The 25007-nt window shown below is 44.7% G+C and overlaps 2 protein-coding genes across 2 annotated transcripts; both read left to right on the top strand.

Annotated features, from left to right (window-relative positions):
• Positions 1–1695: 1695 nt before the first annotated feature.
• LOC306972757 (E3 ubiquitin-protein ligase TRIM21-like) lies at positions 1696–9366 on the top strand (the record flags this gene model as incomplete). Its single annotated transcript, XM_079569463.1, has 4 exons — positions 1696–1738; positions 3035–4414; positions 8452–9200; positions 9361–9366. Exons 2-4 carry the CDS (start codon positions 3037–3039, stop codon positions 9364–9366), a joined length of 2133 nt encoding a protein of 710 aa, XP_079425589.1. The 5' UTR covers positions 1696–1738; positions 3035–3036.
• LOC306972756 (uncharacterized protein) lies at positions 8457–24610 on the top strand (the record flags this gene model as incomplete). The annotated part of the gene is made up of 4 exons (XM_079569462.1): positions 8457–9200; positions 19494–19530; positions 20303–21646; positions 23142–24610. The coding sequence occupies exons 1-4, from the start codon at positions 8460–8462 to the stop codon at positions 24608–24610; spliced, it is 3591 nt and encodes a 1196-aa protein (XP_079425588.1). The 5' UTR covers positions 8457–8459.
• Between the last annotated feature and the right edge of the window lie 397 nt (positions 24611–25007).

Raw genomic sequence — 25007 nt, 5'->3', positions numbered from 1 at the left:
AATCTGCAAACTGCAAAACATGCATAGTTTATTCTCTAAGTGGCATATCAGGATGGCTCGGTAATGTTTGACCCACCGCTCAGTTATTTAAATCATAAAGATCCTGTAACACCAGAGGCTTTTCGACCCAATATAAATAGACACAACGTAGGCCCACCAAGCTGATAGGACAAAGGCAACTTCCAATAATAGAACAAAAAGGTTAGTTCTAGTTGGAGACTAGGAGAGTTGGGTAAGTCAAGCAAGTGGTAAATTAAACAACCCTATTATATTTTCATAATAAAACATATTTATTTTGATGTAAGTTTATTGACATGCTTTGAACTTGCCAGACAAAACTTTTGGAAAAATTTGCCAAATAATAACCAGACTTTGTAAAAAAAACGACTCACTAATCAGAGTGTATTTTTAGGACAATAGGACATTTTTTGTTCTCTGATGTTGATAGGTCATTTTGTTGGGTATAAAAGCAGATAAATAGTTTAGGCAGATTCCCTCTTAACCTCTTAAATCCCGCCTGAACCGAGAGGATCTTTTTCCTCACGTCATCAGATTTTTTTCCCATCATTTTTTTGTTGGGTATTCAACTCATTTTTGTTACTTTATTTGTAATTTTTTCGTCAATTTTTTTTAATCACATTTTTGTCACATTTTTTGTAATTTTTTGTCATTTTTTGTCATTTTTTTGTCACATTTTTTTTTATTTTTTTGTCAAATTTTTATCACATTTTGTCCTATTTTTGTAACTTTTTGTCACTATTTTTAACATTTTTGTCATGTTTTTGGTCATTTTTTGTCAATTTCTTGTGACATTTTTGTGACATTTTTGCCTCTTTTTCATACATTTTTCATCACTTTTTTGTCAATGTTTTCTCACTTTTTTGTCACATTTCCATCATTGTTTTCGTCTCAGTTTTGTTGCTATTTTCACAGCTTTTTTCCAGGAGCTTTTGGACTGGGGTAAAGCCAAACTGGAGAAAATGTGCTCGGTTCAGGTGGGAGTTAAGGGGTTAAATAAACAAAACAATCTTGTTTTTGTTTTTTTTTCAAAGAAGAAAAAAGCTTCAACGTCACACTATAGAAGTGACTCTGGACTCAGACACCGCTCACCCACGGATCTCAAACAGGTCTCACACACTCGGGTCAAGAAAAGACTTTTAAACAACTCCAGGGGGATCACCGGTTATCACAGCGTCTTCGGGAGGCAGAGTTTCTCATCTGCTAAACACTACTTCCAGGTTCAGGTTTCACAAAACACAAACTGGCTTCTTGGAATCACTAAAGTGTCCATCGACAGGAAAGATGACATTCATGCCACCTCCACCAATGGTTTCTGGGCAGTTTGCTCGGCTCTACTGCCACACAGGCTGCAGCTGCACTGAGAAGCTCATCCGTACTTCTACACAGATGATGGTCAACATGGAAAATCTGCTCCTTTGATCATTACTCCAATTCAAAGCAGGTCATAAATGATGGTCTGTTTTTTTAATGAATTAATACTTTAATACTTTTACTGTTTGACCTGATGTCATGATGTAGTAGTTCTGATCTGTTTTCAAAGTCTTCACATCTTCACCTTTTAGCATCTCCGTATAAAAGTATTGTTTTAACCGCAGGAACCTGGAGCATGAAGTCGTCACGCGGCTGTTTTGTCTGTGACTTTGTGGGTGGAGGATTGAAAGTAAAACTCTGCCACAGTCAAAAGCTTTCTCTCAAGTGGAAACGCCGTCTGTGAACAGTAAGTACCAAAAACAAATGATTCTGTTCCTTTAGATTGGATAAAAAAAAACTTGAACAAATTCTGAGTTGTTGTTGCTTTTTCTAGTAAAATTATCAAAGGGTTTGAGTTCTTTTGGTTCTTGGTTGTGTTTGAGGAAATGTCCTATTTTCCATTTAAAACCTTTCAATGAAGCTTGTAACAAGAACAGATGACATTGCCATAAATTATAACACTGATTAATAATTAAGTTCAGTAATGTTCAGCTTTATCAGAGTCACAGATCAGGAGAAAAAAACTAATCTTACAAACAAAAGTGAAAAAAACTATTGTTTTTGCTGTAGTACTTTGTTTTGCGCAGTGTCTTAAACGTGATCTATGAAAAAGTTGATTTTATGCGAGACAAATAAATGACTGCTGAAGTCTGTTCTTCGGACTGATTCTACATGGTTAAATGCCGCTCTGCTGTTATGAGTCAACACTGCTCAAACAGGTTTACAGATATGTGAACATTCTTCATTCACTCCTGGCAGCCGTATGCTATAATAGCCAGAGCTGTCCTGGGATAGACCGATGGAAGCAAAGCTGTCCATCTGCTCCCTGATCACCAAACACTCACACATACAACAGTCACACAGTTAAAGTGTTTTGCCCAAGGACACAATGACAGTCATCTGCAGCATCTGCAGATGCCGGATTTTAATTGACTAACGTCTTGGTTTTCCTGCTCTACCTGAACCACTGTTTGTTGGTGAGTGTTGTGGAAGACAGCTCCAGAGCCTTGGTGAGACTCTGCTTTGATGTACTTTGATCCTGCTTTACCCTGAATGTTGTCAATGTTTATGATGTTAGTTTGTGATTAGCCTGGCTATCGCCAGACAAAATATCAGAAGTGATATTTAGCCTGGAGACCACCAATTCATTTTCTCATAGGAGAAGTGTGGTTTACGATCGTCCAGAGCCGTTTATTGGGCGCATGTGCGTCTTTATGTAGCCATAGCCAATCGTATGATCTTATGATCTTATGGACTACCTGCTGTAAACTTTCAAGCTAAGCTTTTTAGAACAGGGTCTAAAAATGGCGTTGCGTCTGCTGCTGTCATATTGGATCCATGAACAAACTACAAGCTTCCGTGTATCGAACAGTGCGTCATCATCTTGCCGTCCCTCCTCGTTCTGTGATTGGTCCCCAAATCCATGCGCAGATTTCGGGCATGGTCCCCAGACTGCTGTGCAGTTCAAAATGATTCGAGCGCACACAGCTGTCTGGTTAGTTTGTGATGTGAGTGAACTCTTTTTTTATCCTTGTGTTCCCAGAGATGTCTGCTGCCAGCTGTCTGCTGTCTGAGGAGGAGCTGCAGTGCTCCATCTGTCTGGACGTGCTTACTGACCCCGTCTCCACTCCCTGCGGACACACCTTCTGCAAACTCTGCATCACTGAGACCTGGAGGGTCGACACTCCCTGCAGGTGTCCCTTCTGTAATGAGGTGTTCACCAGGAAACCTCAGTTAAAGACCAACATCTTCATCTCAGCCATGGTGGCTCAGTTCAGACAGAGAGCTCAGCCCAATGTGACCCAGGACCACTGTCTCCAACACAACAAGCCACTGGAGCTGTTCTGTGAGAGCGACCACAGCTGTGTGTGTGTGCTCTGCTCTCTGCAGCACCAGGGCCACGCGCTGGTTCCTCTCAAAGAGGCCTGTGAGGCCAAACAGAGAGAGCTACAGAAGAACCAGGCTCACACTCAGAGGATGATCCAGGACAGAACACAGAAGATCAGTGAGGTCAAACAGTCACTGGAGCTCAGTCAGAGAGCTGCAGAGGAGGAGGCTGCTGAAGGAGTCAACTTCCTCTCTACTCTGATGGAGCTGGTCCAGAAAGCTCTAGATCAGGTCCTTCAAGAGATCGAAGAGAAGCAGACAAAGATGAAGACAGAGGCTGAAGCTCTGATCCACAGTCTGGAGCAGGAGATCTGTGAGCTGAAACAGAAGAGCTCTGAGGTGGAGCAGCTGAGCCGCTCTGAAGACCACGTCCATGTCCTGAAGACCATCCCTTCACTCACTGCAGCTCCACACAGGAACAGGACCAGGGTCACAGCACCACTGCTTCTAGGGACGGTTCAGAGCGCTGTAATGAAGATGAAGAAACAAATACAAAACATGGATCCAAAGCCTCTGTCAGAGTCACAGCTGATGAAGCTTCGACGTCACGCTGTAGAAGTGACTCTGGACTCAGACACTGCTCACCCAGACCTGACGGTGTCTGCAGATCTCAAACAGGTCTCACGCACCGGGGTCAAGAGAAGACACTTAAACAACTCCAGGAGGATCACCGGTTATCATGGCGTCTTAGGGAGGCAGCGTTTCTCATCTGGCCAACTCTACATCGAGGTTCAGGTTTCAGAAAACAAAGAGTGGGTTCTTGGAATCGCCAATGAGTCCATCAACAGGAAAGAGGCGATATATGTCAAGCCCACCAACGGTTTCTGGACCATTCAGCTGATCAATGGCGAATATGGCACTACTGACCCAGAATACACTCCACTGCAGGTGAAGTCCGCGGTGCAGAAAGTGGGAGTGTTCCTGGACTATGAGGAGGGTCTGGTCCTTTTCTATGACGTGGACACAGCGGCTCTGCTCCACCGCTTCACAGGCTGCAGCTTCACTGAGACGCTCTATCCGTACTTCTTAATCGGTGGTAAAGAAAATGAAAACACGGCTCCTTTGATCATTACTCCAGTTCAAAGTAGAGAACAGGTTAATTAAAATGTAACCATGTTATGCTACATTTCTGATGATAAACTTTGCTGGAGTTGTGCTTTATTTCATTCATGCATATTCCATCTGTGTCCTCCATAAAAGCTTTAAACGCTCTGTTCCATGATGATGTCAGGAAGTAGTGTTTATACAGTATGTGTTATCAAAGTCTTTACAACTTCACCATTATGTTTTAATTATTTCAGAGCTCAGATTGCCTCTACTACTAATCATCTCTTGCTCATTGCTGGACACTAATGTTTCTATTATATTGACTTGTTTATTCGTATGTTTGATGGGGACATTAATACACAGTTCTGTAAATGCTTCAGTATCAGCTGTAAAACTAAGATTCATAGTTTTCAATAAATGTGATAATCAGCAAACATGGTGTGATTGTCTTAGTGCTGTTTTTCAAAATTAATCTCTGCACATGATACAAATTCAGTGAGTGAAGTGACAGGTCACATAACAACATCAGCTTCATGCTCAGGTGAACAGTGAATGCACAATATTCTTCTTCCTGCTGCTATGCTGAATAAACCTACAAGTATAGACATCAACAGATAAGAAATACTTGTATATGTTGGGATGAGACATAAACATAAAAGTCCACAGTGCAACACAGAACGCAGACTTCACTTCCCAATGGTCCCCAGATTATTTCAAGATGAAATGAAAAGAAAAATGCTACTGGTTTTTCTTGTATATATTTGAGTGTGAAACAGCAGATCATTTGTGAAATCCTTCCAAATATCCAAGACAGTTTAACCTCTTAACTCCCGCCTGAAGGATGTTTTTCCTCACGTCATCAGATTTTTTTTCCCATCATTTTTTGTTGGGTATTCAACTCATTTTTGTAACATCTTTGTCATTTTTTGTCACATTTTTGTAATTTTTTTTGTCCGATTTTTATCCATTTTTTGTAATTTTTTTGTCCATTTTTTATCAATTTTTTGTCATTTTTTGTCACATTTTTGTCATTTTTTTGTCACATTCTTATCACATTTTTGTCATTTTTTTGTCATTTTTTGTCACATTTTTGTCATTTTTTTGTCACATTTTTGTCATTTTTTTAATACATTTTTTGTCATTTTTTGTCACATTTTTTTTCATTTTTTTGTCACATTCTTATCACATTTTTTGTCAATTTTGCCACTTTTTCATCAATTTTTCATGACTTTTTTTTGCCACATTTCCATCATTGTTTTCGTCTCAGTTTTGTTGCTATTTTCACAGCTTTTTTCCCCAGAAGCTTTTGGACGGGGGTAAAGCCAAACTGGAGAAAATGTGCTCGGTTCAGGTGGGAGTTAAGGGGTTAACATCTTACTCCCCCGCCTTTAACGAGTGCATTTTCTCCAGTTGAGCTTTACCCAAATCTAAAAGCTTATCGACTGGAGAGCAACACAGTAACGCCTCATTTGAAGCTCTACGTTGTCACCTTTTTTTTGTTGTCTTTTTGTAGTTTTTTTTTATGTGTATTTGTTTTGTCACATTTTAGTCACTTTTTGTTGTAGTATGACGGCTTTTCTGGCATATTTCTGGTGCACTTTCATTGCTTTTTTGTTTGTTGTGTTTTCATCCAAGTTTTGTCTCGATTTTGACGATTTTTTCGAAAAGCTTATAGATTTGGGTAGTAGAAAATGCGCTCAGTTGAGGTGGGGGTTAAGAGGTTAAATACATATTAACTTGTTTTTATGATGTTTTTTTTTTCTTCCAAAAGTAAGAGGCAATAACTTGATGTAATGGGGATCCCAAATTGTTTATGTGGCAATATTTGGGGTCCCAGCCCAAAAAAGTTTGGGAATCCCTGTTCTAGGTGTAACCAGGTGGGCAGTGATTTCATCTATTTCGGTAGTAATAACAAATCCTACTGTGCCTGTGTCAGTGAATGCACCACCTGTGCGCGTGCCGTGAGCTTTGACGCTGCTGATTACGAGACTCCACTCACGTGCGCTCGGTGCAGGTGGATTCGCGGGGCTGTTGGTGGCGTGAGTAAGTAACTGTTTGTCAGTGTAAATAACGTTGACAGTATTTCCTCATTTTTAATCGCAAAGCGGTTCAGAAGTGTATTTTTGTGACATTATGGCGCGTTACAGGCAACTGCTAACTTTCCCACTTCCGGCCTCAGAGCGTGCCAGGCGAATGAAGTCGTACGTAAACAAAACGGCTAATGCTACAACAGTTAGCTCATACGATGCTAACGTTGTATGAAAGTTTCTCCAAACCAGATATAATTTTTAAAAAAAACATGCGACATAACGTTGTGTTGAAAGCTGTGTGCAAAAGTGACCGATGCTGTGGTTTTGTTAATTCAAATTCAAAATAACTTTATTTAACTTAACGTGCAGAGGAAGTTTCATTACGGGCCCAATAAAAACGGCACATCCACAGACATACAACCATACAACACTATCAACATGAATAAATCATGTATTATAATAATGGAATAAATACATTAAAGATAACGCAGTGGGCCTGTATTAGACCAATGGGCTATACGTTTAAGTGTAACATCACCACTTCCGCTTCCGGGTTCTAGCAGACCGGCAAATATGCAAGGAAAAAAAACATTAAAAACACTTAAAAACAACCCTTAACATTTCTGAAACTCGGCGGAGACTTACTGAACCTACTTATTTCTCAGACTCATTAGCTAAAAATGCCGCACCTACTGCTAAAAAAGTATTATTTACCAAAGTCACTACTTTCGGGGGTTAGCGTAGCTGCGCCGTTAGCATATATCTCCGCTAACCCGGATGTAGTGATTTTGGTAAAAATGACTTTTATAGCAGTAGGTGCGGCATTTTTTGGCTAATGGGCCTGATAAATAAGTATGTTCAGTAACTCTCCGTAGCACTACCGGAAGTGTCTGTACAACGGAAGTGCCGAGACAAAGCAAAAGTGGCAAAAGTGGCAAAAGTGGGCGGGGCGGAATAAGGTGAATATGCTCAGTGACCACACGTGGTTTCTACTTGAACAGCAAACCCTGCGCTGTCCTTCCTGTCCACTATCTCTTCCCATTAAAAAGGAGCAGGGTCCCACAGAAATGAAGCGATAGCTCCAGATTACTTCACAGAATAAAAATTAAAACTAGCGAAAAGTTTTGAACAAGCCTGCGCAAAAAGAATCGTCCTGTAAGTAGTTTAAATAATGTCATATTATAATTTTTCAACACTTTTAGCTCACAAGATTAAAGCTCCTACCTTATGAGCACCGCCGTTTCCTTTGGGGCAGGATTCACAGTAGCCTGGTCCTAGCTATAAACTAATATCTCTTCTTTTGTTTGAGACCCTGCTAATTTTCAGTGTAAACGATATGACACGGGAGGTACAGCACCGATCTTACTGACAAGGAAGAAGTCAAGTTGAAATTTACCAGCATTTTTCCAAGTGGGAGCCACGAAATGTACCAGTTGTTTGGATGCACCATTAGTACATTTTATAGAGTTCAGGACTGTGATGTCATCTCTCTAAGCATCATGGGATTCGAGGTTTTGTGTATGTGTATGTTGTTACTTTTCGAGGAGTTTGTTATTAGCCTTTTAACGGTAGCTTTTTCACCCACTAGATGGTGCTAAAGCACTTCGGGAAAAGCCATGATGGACGCTCTTGTGATTTCAAAGGTTTAACGTAAATGGCAGTTTATATTTATTTCATGGTACAGACAAAGGTTAAATAAATGTACATGAAAATTACATGATTATAGCTCTCAATGTAGGGATTGTCAAAGGGTAATCATTTAAAAGCAAATAATTAAAGGTTAATAAATATGGTTAAAATGTGCTGGGAAGAGTTGCTAATTGTATTTTTTCTGTTTATATTGTAGCTCTGCAAGGCTCAATAGTTGTGAACGACCGCGGCAGCTGCAGGCAGAGCTTAGAAATGTCTATTTAAAAAATGTATGTACTTATTAGAGTGTATAGTCTTGACTAAGGTTTTATGTGGGTGGGAGATGTCTAATATGTCCTCTCTGCAGTGACAGAGATGTCTGCTGCCAGCTGTCTGCTGTCTGAGGAGGAGCTGCAGTGCTCCATCTGTCTGGAGGTCCTGACTGACCCCGTCTCCACTCCCTGCGGACACACCTTCTGCAAACTCTGCATCACTGAGAACTGGAGGGTCAACACTCCCTGCAGGTGTCCCTTCTGCAACGAGGTGTTCACCAGGAAACCTCAGATAAAGACCAACATCTTCATCTCAGCCATGGTGACTCAGTTCAGACAGAGAGCTCAGCCCAATGTGACCCAGGACCACTGTCTCCAACACAACAAGCCACTGGAGCTGTTCTGTGAGAGCGACCACAGCTGTGTGTGTGTGCTCTGCTCTCTGCAGCACCAGGGCCACGCACTGGTTCCTCTCAAAGAGGTCCACAAGATCCATTTTCACATTCAGAGGATGATCCTGGACCAAACACAGAAGATCAGCGAGGTCCAACAGTCTCTGGAGCTCAGTCAGAGAGCTGCAGAGGAGGAGGCTGCTGAAGGAGTCAGCTTCTTCTCTATTCTGATGGAGATGGTCCAGAAAGCTCGGGATGAGGTCCTTCAAGAAATCGAAGAGAAGCAGAGAAAGATGAAGACAGAGGCTGAAGCTCTGATCCAGGGTCTGGAGCAGGAGATCTGTGATCTGAAACAGAAGAGCTCTGAGGTGGAGCAGCTGAGCCGCTCTAAAGACCACGTCTTGGGGAACTTCCCTTCACTCACTGCAGCTCCACACAAGGACAGGACCAGGGTCACAGCACCACTGATTCTGCATACTGTTCAAAGAGCTGTAATAAAGATGAAAATACAAATGCAAAACATGGATCCAAAGCCTCTGTCAGAGTCACAGCTGATGAAGCTCCAGCGTCACGCTGTAGAAGTGACTCTGGACTCAGACACTGCTCACCCAGACCTGACGGTGTCTGCGGATTTCAAACAGGTCTCACACACTCGGGTCAAGAGAAGACTTTTCGACAACTCCAGGAGGATCACTGGTTTTCGGGGCGTCTTAGGGAGGAAGCGTTTCTCATCTGGCCGACACTACTTTGAGGTTCATGTAACCCAGGTGACAAAACCTTATTAAATATCCTTCCTTATATCCTTTCTATTGGTTGCCGGTTACGTTGTGTGCGTTTACGTTACGTGCGCGTCATTGCGTCACATGGTCACGTGACCTAGCGCTGCTATCAGACTAGCATAATAGCTGGTAGTGGGTAGCTACCGGTAAGAGCGAGAGGGAGACGCTGTATGAGGTTGCTGCAGGTATGTGTTGGTTTTACGCGTTAATCATGAATCAGTCTTCTACACTGAAATGCTATATGTTGAACTGTAGGAGCCGACTACCGGAGCCGTGGGTCGTCGCGCGGGAGTGTTTGTGCTTGCGTTTATCTGCGGAATTGGTAAGTCGCGTCTGTAGCTTTTCGTAGCCTAGCCGCTGCATTTGTTTTCAAGGGAGCGCTTGGCATTCACGTGCCCGTTTCTCCGAATATAACTAAGTGAAATGGTATCACTGAGTTGTGTTATCATGAATGTACTGCTGCTTCTTTAGCATATGGTTAATGTTTTGATGTGTGTTAATGCTACGCATCCGAGGCACTTTACGATGCAGTCCAGTCAACCACTGTGTCTGCTACGCACCTTATTTGTGGATGCGGTGTTTACATTTTGAGATTATTAGAGTGATGAATATTTTAATAGAACAATTATTGTATTATCTATTCTAATTTATGCATTGAATCAATCTATTGTACAATAAGGAAATGTTTTGCTATTTTGATGCGTAATAGTTATCATTTAGCATTTAGTATATGAATGTATCTGTGCGCACTAGAAACTTAACTGGTCCTGTCCTTTTACGCAGGCCAGGTTGGATGGCGAGCTTAGAGCCCGAGCTAGAGCCTGTTTGAAACGTTGAACCTGGATCCAAATGAACTGAATGAGCTGAACTGAATTCCCCCAACCGAACCCCGGGCTGGTAGGAGGCTCCTCAGCAGCCGCCCTCTCTATTTTTGTTTCTTTTGGTCGCCAACATCGCAACCCGTTCATCGCGGTCCCTTTATGAACTGTTACTTCCCCTCACCAAACCCCCTGGACTTTTCCACCCCAACGTGGAAGTTGTGGGGCCGTATGAACTTTTCCACCTGTTGCTTAATACCATCGTTGGTAGAAAGAATACTTTGAAGAGAGTGTAAATAGTGTATATATTAACATTGTGAAATGTGTGAATGGCCATTCGAATATTGTTGATACACATGTTTGTTTATTTTTTCCCTTATCACAATATATTATTTGGTACCACTTAAACTTAATCCTTGTGTTCAGTCTTCATTACTCCATTCCTAGAGCCGAATTTAGAACTTCTGATCTAGCCCAGTTTCTCAGTATTTGATACTCATCTAAGTAACTACTTAATAGAATAACTTATAGGTTGCATAACGTGGCGAGCATTAGCCAGGAGTGGAAGAAAAAAAACTGAACATTTTTTGTGGTACTTGTGTGTTGTTGTGTTAAAATGGAAATATTCGAGAAACGTGGCATTAAGATCCCAAATGCAGTGTTAATTGAGGACGCGACGAAAACTGAAACTGACGACGAAGTAATTGAATTTTTAAAGCAGTACGGTTCTATTTCAAAATATGAAGTTATTGATGAACCCAAATCTGTTTTTCATCGTTCTATAGTCGTAGAGTTTAGTTCTGGCGGCGCATTGGTTACGTTACGTCCACTTTTGCCTTATACGTATATCTGCGACACAGAAAAAGTTACATTTGAAATTTCAGAACTCGCTACAGTTTGTGCGAACGAGGTCGGAAAGCAATATACCACCGATTACCTCTCGGAATTAGAAAATGTTGCGAAATTGACTGGTCAAGATTTTTCAGTCGTCCTTAATGGGGTGATGTCTCTGCTTGGTCAGACTGTCACCAAGCTCCACACCAATGCCATTAACGACGAGGCCCTCTCAGCGGACAATAAAACCCATTGGACCGAGGTGGCCGCATCGAACCAGCACACGGAAACGCCGCTACGGGTCCAGCCAGATCCTACAAGATCTTCTCCGCCGACCATGACGCACAGTACTCTCAATCCACCTGAAGTTCAACGTTATGTAGTCGAACATATCGTGAAGAACGACGATCGTGCTATGAACTCGGCAGCGCAGCGTCTCAGGGCCTTCTCTGGAAAATCGGCCAGACCTCCAACCGAGTCTGACTACGACACATGGCGTTCCGGAGTGGAGCTGTTACTGAAAGATCCTGCAGTGTCCGACCTACAGCGCTCACGCATGATCTTCGACAGCTTGTTACCACCTGCGGCTGATATGGTGAAGCACCTGAGACCGGACGCTCCTCCAGCGGTGTATCTACAGACACTTGACTCAGCGTACGGTACAGTGCAGGATGGCGATGAGCTATACGCCAAGTTTATGGACACGTTCCAAGATGCTGGAGAGAAACCGTCCAACTATCTGCAACGTCTACAGGTGACGCTGAACCAGGCGGTGAAACGAGGAGGGGTGTTGAATAAAGACTTTGATAGACATCTTTTGACTCAATTTTTCCGTGGCTGTTGGGACAACTCCCTGATAATAGAACTACAACTGAAACAACGCAAGCAGAACCCTCCATCGTTTGCTGAACTTCTGCTCTTGCTGCGGACTGAAGAGGATCGTGAAGCGGCCAAAGCCATCCGCATGCAGCAACATCTCGGCTCTTCACGCTCCAGAGCTGCAAACCATGCGCAGTACGCTTACACAGACAGTGCAGAGGGGGGAGAGATTGCTGCGCTCACCAACGTCACGCAGCAACTCGCTAAACAGCTGGCCGACATCCAACAGCAGCTCGCAATACTCACTGCAGCCCAGTCAAGCTCCAGTCAGTCTGCTGCTTCCAAGTCCACGCCTGGTCGTTTGTCGGGTGAGGGGCAGAGGGCGGGCAAGCACTCAAAGAACCCGTCTTCTGTTCCCAAGCCTGGCTACTGCTATCGGTGTGGTGAAGATGGCCATATAAAGACACACTGTGAGAACCCCCCGAACTCTGCACTAGTCGCTGCCAAGAAGAAGCAGTTTGCAGAAAAGCAACAAAGCTGGCAAGGATCGTATTCTTCATCCAGACACTCGTTAAACTAGAGTCAGTTCCAGTTGTGGGGCAAACCGGAACTGTTGTGGACCCACAATGTCCCAACCTGAAGAAGAAGTATGTCAAATGTCAAGAAATGACCCAAAGCACTACTGCTGTCCAATCCCGGTTACCCAAAGGCTTGGTCGGATCCCGCTGCACAGCAAACATCAAAATCGCTGGTGAAGAATTCAACTGCCTGTTAGACACCGGATCGCAAGTCACTACTATTCCAGTCTCGTTCTACAACCAGCATTTTGCAGACCAGCCAGTGAAGCCTCTGTGTGATTTACTGCAAGTTGAAGGAGCAGCTGGACAGGCTGTCCCATATGTCGGATATGTGGAGATGGTGGTCACCTTTCCAAAGGAGTTCCTGGGAGTGGACTTTGATGTCTCAACACTGGCACTAGTGGTTCCTGACGTCGGAGCTCATCAGTCCCAGGTGTTAATCGGCATGAATACGTTGGAGCCGTTATACAACCAGCATACGGGGAGTGAGTTCTCAAACTTCCAGCCGACGGCAAGTGGCTACAGAGCAGTGCTCAAACTACTCCAAATACGCCACAAGCGACAACAAGAAGGCAGCGACGGAGTTGTGAGATTAGCCAGCAAGTCGCCAGTCCTCATCCCTGCTGGACACACCATCATCGTCGAAGGCTCCATCCCCATTAGCATGCTGTCCTCTGGTCAGTGGGCGCTTGTGGAGCATCCAGCCTCACCACTGCCAGGTGGGCTGTGTGTCAAAAATTCTTTGATTATGCTCCCAAGCCAATCCCACAAGAAGATCCCGGTGATCCTGAGTAACGAGTCAGACCAGGATGTGACCATCTCACCTCTCGTAACCATCGCAGAACTTGCAGTGTCACCACAGATCCTGTCGCACAACGTGGCAACAACCTGTTCACCATCTGAAAGTCCTGGTATCCCTCTGAAGCTGAATTTTGGAGAGTCACCTATTCCGCCAGAGTGGAAGGCAAGAATCACAGAGAAACTCCATCAAATCCCGGACGTCTTTGCACACAGCGATCTGGACTTTGGACGCACTGACAAGGTGACACATCACATAAAGCTGGCTGATGAAACTCCGTTCAAGCATAGAGCCAGACCGATCCACCCTGATGATATCGAGGCAGTTCGACAACATCTACGGAACCTCCTGGAGGCTGGTGTCATTCGTGAGTCGGAGTCGCCATTTTCGTCACCAATTGTCGTGGTCCGTAAGAAGAACGGAGCCATACGCTTGTGCATCGACTACAGAAAGTTGAACCTTCAAACGGTTAAGGATGCCTACCCCTTGCCAAATCTGGAAGAGTCCCTATCCGCCTTGACCGGTTCGAAGTGGTTCAGCGTTCTCGATTTGAAGTCAGGATATTACCAGATCGAGATGAACGAAGCAGACAAAGCTAAGACAGCTTTTGTGACGCCCATTGGATTTTGGGAGTTCAACCGAATGCCCCAAGGGGTAACAAACGCTCCATCTACGTTCCAGCGGTTGATGGAAAGAAGTATGGGGGATCTCCATTTAAAAGAAGTCCTGGTTTTCATCGACGATCTTATCGTGTTTTCGGATTCGCTGGAAGAACATGAGCGGAGGCTGCTGCGGGTATTACATCGCCTGAGGGAATATGGTCTGAAGCTCTCTCCCGAGAAATGTAAATTTTTCCAGAAGTCTGTGAAGTACTTGGGACATGTCGTTTCGGAGAAGGGAGTCGAGACCGACCCAGACAAAATCCTTGCTTTAAAGTCCTGGCCAATTCCAAGAACTTTGAAGGAGCTCAAGTCGTTCCTAGGATTTGCTGGATATTACCGGAGGTTTTTAAAGGGGTACTCCGTTATCGCCAAACCTCTCAACGATTTGACGCGGGGCTATACACCTACCTCCAAGTCCCAGAAGAGATCTTGTCCAGCAAAGTTCCAAGACACGAAACAGCCTTTCGGAGAGCGATGGACGCCTAGCTGCCAGCAAGCTTTTGAAACGCTCATTGACAAGTTGACCAGTTCCTCAGTCCTTGGGTTTGCTGACCCAAAGCTGCCTTACATCTTACATACGGACGCCAGCACGACAGGGCTTGGAGCGGCTCTTTACCAAGAACAAGCAGGCCAGTTGAGAGTAATCGCTTACGCCAGCCGAGGTCTGTCAACGAGTGAGTCGAGGTATCCCGCACACAAATTAGAATTTCTTGCACTGAAGTGGAGTGTGTGTGAGAAGTTTCACGACTATCTGTACGGGGGCCACTTTGTGGTAGTGACTGACAACAACCCTCTCACTTACCTGTTAACATCGGCAAAGTTGGATGCCACCAGTCATCGGTGGTTGGCTGCCCTGTCCACCTACACCTTCAAGCTGCAATACCGTGCCGGAAAGCAGAACCTCGACGCCGACGCTTTATCACGCCGCCCTCACAGCCATCCCGTGGACCTGTCAGTGCTGAAGGACTGTGATTTGATAAACCGATTCATGGAAGACCATGTGGTTGAATCTGCTGAAGTGGGGGAACTAAGCCCGGACATCGTAGCTGCCATCTGCCACCGCTGTCTTGTCACCAGTCAGCCCAGCAGTTCTGCAGGAAGTCCGATTACCCTGGTCGAGTCTCTGAGCATGTCAGCAAATTCTGTTCCGGATTGCTATGCCAGTGAAGACAATCATGGTCTACCAGTTGTTCCATCCCTATCACGTCTGGACCTCAAGGAAAAGCAACGGGCTGATCCAGTTATCAGAGAGGTCATACACCAGATGAATACTGGGGAGAAGGTTCCTCCGACGGCAAGGAATGAACTCCCGAACCTTCCGCTGTTGCTGAGGGAGCTGAATCGTCTCGAGTTACAAGAAGACATCTTGTACCGGCGGAGGCACGACGGAGAACAAGTCACGTTCCAGCTGGTGGTACCAGAGGAGCTGAAGTCCGTTGTTTTGAGAAGTTTGCATGATGACCTGGGTCACCTAGGCATCGAGCGGACTTTGGACCTGGTGCGCAACCGCTTTTTCTGGCCTCGTATGGCAGCTGACGTGGAGAATAAGATCAAGACCTGCAGTCGTTGTGTGAGACGCAAGGCACTTCCTGAAAGATCCGCACCACTCGTTAACATCAAGACTACTCGTCCTTTGGAGTTGCTCTGCATGGACTATTTGTCACTCGAACCAGATCAAAGCAATATAAAAGACATTCTTGTTTTCACTGACCACTTTACCAAGTTTGCAATAGCCATACCTACCGCAAACCAAAAGGCGAAGACAGTGGCAAAATGTTTATGGGAGAACTTCATTGTGTGCTACGGAATACCTGAACGTCTCCACACGGATCAAGGACCCGATTTCGAGTCAAAATTGATAAAAGAACTGTGCCAACTCGCTGGGATAGTAAAGACCAGAACAACCCCTTACCATCCTCGAGGGAACCCAGTCGAGAGGTTCAACCGGACACTACTTAGCATGCTTGGGACCCTTGAGCACAAGAAGAAAGCCAAATGGAAAGACTACGTAAAACCGTTAGTGCACGCTTACAACTGCACGAAGAACGATGTCACTGGTTTTACGCCGTACGAGCTGATGTTTGGCCGTTCACCACGTCTCCCGGTTGATCTGGCCTTTGGCTTGCCTGTGCGGGGAAATCAGTCTACTTCTCATTCCCAGTATGTTGAGAACTTGCGGTCCCGCCTTGAAGAGAGTTTTGAACTTGCGTCGAAGAATGCTGCTAAATCTGGCGAACGAAATAAAGCTCGCTTCGATCAGCGAGTCACTCCGTCAAGTCTGGAGGAAGGTGATCGAGTTCTGGTGCGAAACGTCAGGCTTCGTGGCAAACACAAGCTTGAAGACAAATGGGAGCAAGATGTCTACGTCGTTGTGAAGCGTGCTGGGGACCTGCCAGTGTACACAGTGCGGCCGGAGAACAGATCAGATAGACCAAATCGTACGCTCCACAGAGACCTGCTACTTCCATGTTCCTTCCTGCCAGCTAGTGGTGGTCCAAATCCTTTGCCTGTTACACCACCCCGTCGGCCTGTAACCCGTCGCCAGAAACTAGTACCTGTTGATCAGGCTGAAGATTTCGATGAGGACGAAGATGAATGGAGTCTGCCTCAAGTTCTGATTCCGCCAACTGCTTTCCAGTTCCATAGTTCACGCACTGTCGAACCCATGCCGTCCGTCAGTCCCGTCGATCCCGTCTCAGAAACTGAAAACCTACCTGTCGATGGGGAGTCCTCTGCTGAATCCGAAGTCTCTTCATCTATGGACGAAGAGGAGCCTGTGCCTGTTGCATCCCCACCTGCCGGTGAGCCTGATGAAGACCCACCTGAGGGGGAGCCAGAGCTTTTTGACCAAGCAGAGACATCCCCCAGCCAAACCGAGCTATTGCTCAGTCCCGCAGAATCGTCCGCCAACCTGCCTGATCCTGTCCGTGAAACCACGCCAGTAATCAGTCGGCCTAGTCGGCAGCGTCAACCTCCTGATCGCCTTCAATATGCGGCATTAGGTAATCCTCTCATTTCCGTTGTTCAGACGCTAGTACATGGTTTAGTGGATGCCTACAGCGAAGCGTTCGCTACCCATGCAGCAAATAACCTTTTGAAACCTACTGTTCACGACGTTTAGCATGCATCGGGAGTTGCATGATCTAAAGGGGGGAGGATGTAACCCAGGTGACAAAACCTTATTAAATATCCTTCCTTATATCCTTTCTATTGGTTGCCGGTTACGTTGTGTGCGTTTACGTTACGTGCGCGTCATTGCGTCACATGGTCACGTGACCTAGCGCTGCTATCAGACTAGCATAATAGCTGGTAGTGGGTAGCTACCGGTAAGAGCGAGAGGGAGACGCTGTATGAGGTTGCTGCAGGTATGTGTTGGTTTTACGCGTTAATCATGAATCAGTCTTCTACACTGAAATGCTATATGTTGAACTGTAGGAGCCGACTACCGGAGCCGTGGGTCGTCGCGCGGGAGTGTTTGTGCTTGCGTTTATCTGCGGAATTGGTAAGTCGCGTCTGTAGCTTTTCGTAGCCTAGCCGCTGCATTTGTTTTCAAGGGAGCGCTTGGCATTCACGTGCCCGTTTCTCCGAATATAACTAAGTGAAATGGTATCACTGAGTTGTGTTATCATGAATGTACTGCTGCTTCTTTAGCATATGGTTAATGTTTTGATGTGTGTTAATGCTACGCATCCGAGGCACTTTACGATGCAGTCCAGTCAACCACTGTGTCTGCTACGCACCTTATTTGTGGATGCGGTGTTTACATTTTGAGATTATTAGAGTGATGAATATTTTAATAGAACAATTATTGTATTATCTATTCTAATTTATGCATTGAATCAATCTATTGTACAATAAGGAAATGTTTTGCTATTTTGATGCGTAATAGTTATCATTTAGCATTTAGTATATGAATGTATCTGTGCGCACTAGAAACTTAACTGGTCCTGTCCTTTTACGCAGGCCAGGTTGGATGGCGAGCTTAGAGCCCGAGCTAGAGCCTGTTTGAAACGTTGAACCTGGATCCAAATGAACTGAATGAGCTGAACTGAATTCCCCCAACCGAACCCCGGGCTGGTAGGAGGCTCCTCAGCAGCCGCCCTCTCTATTTTTGTTTCTTTTGGTCGCCAACATCGCAACCCGTTCATCGCGGTCCCTTTATGAACTGTTACTTCCCCTCACCAAACCCCCTGGACTTTTCCACCCCAACGTGGAAGTTGTGGGGCCGTATGAACTTTTCCACCTGTTGCTTAATACCATCGTTGGTAGAAAGAATACTTTGAAGAGAGTGTAAATAGTGTATATATTAACATTGTGAAATGTGTGAATGGCCATTCGAATATTGTTGATACACATGTTTGTTTATTTTTTCCCTTATCACAATATATTATTTGGTACCACTTAAACTTAATCCTTGTGTTCAGTCTTCATTACTCCATTCCTAGAGCCGAATTTAGAACTTCTGATCTAGCCCAGTTTCTCAGTATTTGATACTCATCTAAGTAACTACTTAATAGAATAACTTATAGGTTACATTCAGGTTTCAGAAAACACAAACTGGCTTCTTGGAATCGCCAAGAAGTCCATCAACAGGAAAGAAACAATTGCTGCCACCCCCACCAACGGTTTCTGGACCATTCAGCTGACCAGCGGCGTGTATGGCGCTGTTGACCCAGAATACACTCCGCTGCAGGTGAAGTCTGCGGTGCAGAAGGTGGGAGTGTTTCTGGACTATGAGGAGGGTCTGGTCCTTTTCTATGACGTGGACACGGCGGCTCTGCTCTACTGCTTCACAGGCTGCAGCTTCACTGAGACGCTCTATCCGTACTTCTTCATAGGTGGTAGAGAAAATAAAAACTCTGCTCCTTTGATCATCACCCCAATTCAAAGCAGATAATAAATGATGGCCGTATGTGGGTCTGTCTTTTTTTACTGAGTTAATGCTTTAAACACAGTTTGACCTGATATCATGAAGTAGTGCTTATCTGTTTTCAAAGTCTTCAGAACTTCAACTTTTACTTTTGGTCTCTCAAAGCCATACTTGCCTCCTCTACAACTCGACTCTTGCTTATTGCTGGGCACTAATGTTCCAATTATGTATATATTTGTTTATTAATATGTTTGATAGCCCCTGGGCAAGGTGTACAAGATTAGATTTGTGTTGTTTTTCCAACTTAAAATGATGTACTTTGTCTTGATTAAGTCGTTCTTTAGTCCTGGTTTAGTCCAATCTCTTCTTTGTTGGAGAAAAAGGACAAACCACATCAATACAGGTGTGTCCGTAGAAATAGCTCCTCTGTCTCATGGTAAATTCAAAATATTCAAAGTTTTTATCAAAATGTACAGCCATGTTTTAAATACTGTCAATTAAAGTGTGAGAAATAAACTTTTTGAACTGTAAGGTTTTCAATAAGTTTGATTTGCATAACATGGTGTCCGATTGCCTCACGGTGCAGTTTTTAAATTCTCTGTGGGATGTCGAGGCAGGGCTCGGTAATGTTTGACCCACCACTCAATGAATTAAACTATAGAAATCCTGTAAAAACACCGGACCCAAATGAATAGAAATACAGATTGTCCCACAGAAAGCGTAGGTCTGCCAAATTGATAAGACAAAGGCGAGTTCCGATAATAGACAACAATTATAACGCACAAGACAGTAAACCCCAACTCACTACAAGGACACAAAACAAATTCAGCAAATATTTGAGCCCTTTTTTACACTTCGGATCAGTCACATAACAGAATCTAGCTCAAAATATTTAATTCAGAATCCAAATAAGCCAAAGATGATAAATGTGTGTAGATTTTCGGTTTACTCCCAGGTCGTAGTAAAGTCCAGTGCTTTAGTGTTTTACAGTAGTTACTGGAAAATCCGACAGACAGATCTCAGAGCGCGGACTTTACTTCACAAATATTGTGATATTTGGAAAAAGAATCTGCAACAGTGAGTACAGACTAATATGATTGTTTTTCAATCAAATCAACTTTAGGTTTAAAGCGAAGTGCTTTACAGATGTGCCAAATTCAAGGGAACGACAAAATTAACATAAAATGCAAAATAATTTAAACATGGCAGACATACGACTGACTATGACGTTAAAGTCTCATTTCAAGTTATGAGAAAATTACCTAGTTTTCAAAAGATTCCAACGTAATTTGCGCTTCTGCAGGTAAATACATCCATATTGTGTTGTAGATCAGAGCTCCAACATGTGTGAACCTTGTGACTGAGTAATAAACCAGTTTTCTGTCCTCTCTGCAGTGACAGAGATGTCTTCTGCCAGCTGTCTGCTGTCTGAGGAGGAGCTGCAGTGCTCCATCTGCCTGGACGTGCTGACTGACCCCGTCTCCACTCCCTGCGGACACACCTTCTGCAAACACTGCATCACTGAGAACTGGAGGGTCAACACTCCCTGCAGGTGTCCCTTCTGTAATGAGGTGTTCACCAGGAAACCTCAGTTAAAGACCAACATCTTCATCTCAGCCATGGTGGCTCAGTTCAGACAGAGAGCTCAGCCCAATGTGACCCAGGACCACTGTCTCCAACACAACAAGCCACTGGAGCTGTTCTGTGAGAGCGACCACAGCTGTGTGTGTGTGCTCTGCTCTCTGCAGCACCAGGGCCACGCGCTGGTTCCTCTCAAAGAGGTCCACAAGATCCAGGTTCATACGCAGAGGATTATCCTGGACAGAACACAGAAGATCAGCGAGCTCCAACAGTCTCTGGAGCTCAGTCAGAGAGCTGCAGAGGAGGAGGCTGCTGAAGGAGTCAACTTCTTCTCAGATCTAATGGAGATGGTCCGTAAATCTCTGGGTGAGGTCCTTCAAGAGGTTGAAGAGAAGCAGAAAAAGGTTAAGAAAGAGGCTGAAGCTCTGATCCAGGGTCTGGAGCGGGAGATCTGTGATCTGAAACAGGGGAGCTCTGAGGTGGACCACATCCACGTCCTGAAGACCTTCCCTTCACTCACTGCAGCTCCACACAGGGACTGCACCAGGGTCACAGCCCCCCTGCTTCTAGGGACTGTTCAGAGAGCTGTAATAAAGATGAAGAAACACATTTTATCAATGGATCCAAAGCCTCTGTCAGAGTCACAGCTGATGAAGCTCCAGCTTCACGCTGTAGAAGTGACTCTGGACTCAGACACCGCTCACCCGGAGCTGTCGGTGTCTGCGGATTTCAAGCAGGTCTCATACACTCGGGTCAATAGAAGACCTTTATACAACTCCAGGAGGATCACCGGTTATCACGGCATCTTAGGGAGGCAGAGTTTCTCATCAGATAAACACTATTTTGAAGTTCAGGTGTCCAACAACAAACACTGGCTTCTTGGAATCGCCAAAGAGTCCATCAACAGGAAAAATTTCATTGCTGCCATCCCCACCAACGGTTTCTGGGCCATTCAGCTGACCAATGGCGAATATGGCGCTGCTGACCCAGACTACACTCCGCTGCAGGTGAAGTCTGTGGTCCAGAAAGTGGGAGTGTTTCTGGACTATGAGGAGGGTCTGGTCCTTTTCTTTAACGTGGACACAGCGGCTCTGCTCTACTGCTTCACAGGCTGCAGCTTCACTGAGATGCTCTATCCGTACTTCTACACAGATGATGGTCAACATGGAAAATCTGCTCCTTTGATCATTACTCCAATTCAAAGCAGGTCATAAGTAATGGCCGTCAGTGGGTCTGTTTTTTAATGAATTAAATGTTTGTCTGTGTCTTCTCAAGAGATTTAAACGCTCTGTTTCACCTGATGATGTCATGATGTAGTGCTTCGTGTTTTCAAAGTCTTCACAGCTTCACCATTAGTTTTGATAATTTGAGAGCTCAATTTGCCTCCACAACAACTCATGTCTTGCTCATTGCTGTGCGCTAGTGTTTCTATTATATCGACTTGTTTATTAGTCTGTTTGATGTGGACAATACACATTAATACACAGTTCTGTAAAGGATTCAGTATCAGCTATAAAACTGGGCTTCATAGTTTTCAATAAAGCTGATAATCAACAAACATGGTGCGATTGTCTTAGTGCTGTGTTTTTTAATGAATCTCTACAAACAAATTCAGTGACAAATAAAGTGCCCTCTACACACTTTGACAAGTCACACATAACATCAGCTTCATGCTCAGGTGAACGGTGAACAAAAAATGCACAACAGGAACTAGCTCAAAACAAGATGATCCCCGAAACAAAAGACCCACTTTTACATCAACGGAGGTCAAAGATAAGAAATAGTTGTAAATGTTTGAATGAGACATAAACGGTTTACTCCCAGGTCGGAGTAAAGTCCACAGTCCTGTACTTTATTTCACAACTGCAATGAGAAAAGCAGACGGACGGACAGATCTCAGAACGCAGACTTCACCTCACATGGAAATACTGTGATTTTTGGAAAACAGATTCTGCAAACAGTGAGTACCGACCCATATATTGTTTTTGTGCTGAGTTCAAGGGAGAGATATAACTGACCTGAAATGGCTGACATATAATGAAAATATAAACATGGCAAAAGGAACAGGCCTTCAAGCTGTTCCACGTTTTCCCTATTTAGATATGGTTAAAGGAGTGCTATATTATAAGGCGTATTAACAGCTCAGGAGCACTTCGACATCCGCGCAGTGTAATCGAAGAGCTCCTAAGGTGTAATTACGCCTTAATAAGGTATAGGAGCTTTTTTTAACCTCTTAGAAAATTGACATGCTTAGTTTTGTGTGACTAGACTTGGATCGTGTAACTTCTCACGTAACCGTATTTAAATCGGGAATATGTGGAAGAGCTCGGTCACTTCTAGCTTCACCCCGTCTGGTCCCATAGAGGGGAGGAGGAGAGGCTAAATGCTAACAACATCTTTGGTTTTTTGGCGTAACTGAGCGTAAGCACTGGGACCAGAGAGGTGCACATCAACTCGTCTAAGCTCAGGTGAGAACATATCTCAGTATTGGAAAACGGTGGCCAGTTCTTTTAAAGTCTCATCTCCAATTATTTATGAGAAAATGACCTTACAGAGTCTCACGTCACTCGATTGTTTGAAAGATCTCAACTTCATTTGTCCATATAGGAGGACAGAGCTCCAACATGTGTGAACCTTGTGAGTGATTGAGAAGTAAACCCATTTTCTGTCCTCTCTGCAGTGACAGAGATGTCTGCTGCCAGCTGTCTGCTGTCTGAGGAGGAGCTGCAGTGCTCCATCTGCCTGGACGTGCTGACTGACCCCGTCTCCACTCCCTGTGGACACACCTTCTGCAAACTCTGCATCACTGAGAACTGGAGGGTCAACGCTCCCTGCAGGTGTCCCTTCTGTAACGAGGTGTTCACCAGGAAACCTCAGATAAAGACCAACATCTTCATCTCAGCCATGGTCGCTCAGTTCAGACAGAGAGCTCAGCCCAATGTGACCCAGGACCACTGTCTCCAACACAACAAGCCACTGGAGCTGTTCTGTGAGAGCGACCACAGCTGTGTGTGTGTGCTCTGCTCTCTGCAGCACCAGGGCCACGCGCTGGTTCCTCTCAAAGAGGCCTGTGAGGCCAAACAGAGAGAGCTGCAGAAGAACCAGGCTCACACTCAGAGGATGATCCAGGACAGAACACAAAAGATCAGTGAGGTCCAACAGTCTCTGGAGCTCAGTCAGAGAGCTGCAGAGGAGGAGGCTGCTGAGGGAATCAACTTCTTCTCTGCTTTGATGGAGATGGTCCAGAAAGCTCTGGATCAGGTCCTTCAAGAGATCGAAGAGAAACAGACAAAGATGAAGGCAGAGGCTGAAGCTCTGATCCAGGGTCTGGAGAAGGAGATCTGTGAGCTGAAACAGAAGAGCTCTGAGGTGGAGCAGCTGAGCCACTCTGAAGACCACCTCCATGTCCTGAAGACGTTCCCTTCACTCACTGCAGCTCCACACAGGGACAGGACCAACGCCAGGGTCAAAGCACCATCTTTTCTGGGGACTGTAGACAAAGCTGCATCTGAACTGAAGAAGGTGTTCACCAAACGGATGGAGGTTCTTCTCAATGAAGTGGAGCTGCAGAAAGTTCAAAGGTCAGCAGTGAATGTGACCCTGGACGCAGACACCGCTCACCCAGAGCTGAGTCTGTCTGAGGATCTCAAACAGGTGACGCACAGCGGAGTGAGGAAAAACCTGCCCCACAGCCCGAAGAGGATCACTGGGTTCTATGGAGTTCTGGGCAGAGAGAGCTTCACCTCCGGCAGAATTTACTTTGAGATCCAGGTAAAAAATAACTACGAGTGGGTTGTGGGCGTGGCTAAAGAGTCCATCAACAGAAGTGAGAGCGTCGGAGCGAAGCCTCCCAACGGCTTCTGGGCGATCTGGCTGTACAAAGGAAACGAGTACGGGACTTACGACGAGAACTACGTCCCTCTGTCCGTGAGGGACCTGAGGAGGGTGGGAGTGTTCGTGGACTATGAGGAGAGCCTGGTCTCTTTCTACGATATCGACTCAAAGAAACTTATCTACAGCTTCACCGGCTTCAGCTTCACTGGAAAACTGTACCCATACTTCTACACCAAGAGCAAGAACCACAAGAAATCCACTCTGAGCATAGCCCCGGCCAGGGCCTAGTGAGTTTCGAGACTGACACTACTGCACGCCTGTTTAAAATGTTTAAAGTTGAGAATTTTAGGAAAAAAATATGGTTTGTTCAGAAGTTTGAAAGATTTAACACAAATAAACACACAGATATTTTCAACACAAACTTGTAAAAGGCCTTTTTGATCACAGACGTGACCTCACAAAGGGCTTATACATAAACTATACACCAGCTTATGGCAAATATTCAGTAAACAAAATGGGACATATTCGGTTTTCAGAGAAATGTCCTTTCGCAAAACCCCCCAAATGGTCATTGTCCAATCAAATCAACTGTCACTACCAAACATTCAACTGATCTGCTAATATGTTATGTAGGAGTTATGGTATGATTTAATTTAATCATTATTACTATTTTGTTTCTGTTTCC

The sequence above is a fragment of the Gobius niger genome, assembly GCF_951799975.1.
Source record: "Gobius niger genome assembly, chromosome: 13".
Classification (NCBI taxonomy): Eukaryota; Metazoa; Chordata; class Actinopteri; order Gobiiformes; family Gobiidae; genus Gobius; species Gobius niger.
Note: the sequence above shows the minus strand (reverse complement) of the source record. Positions and strands in the feature narration are given on the sequence as shown.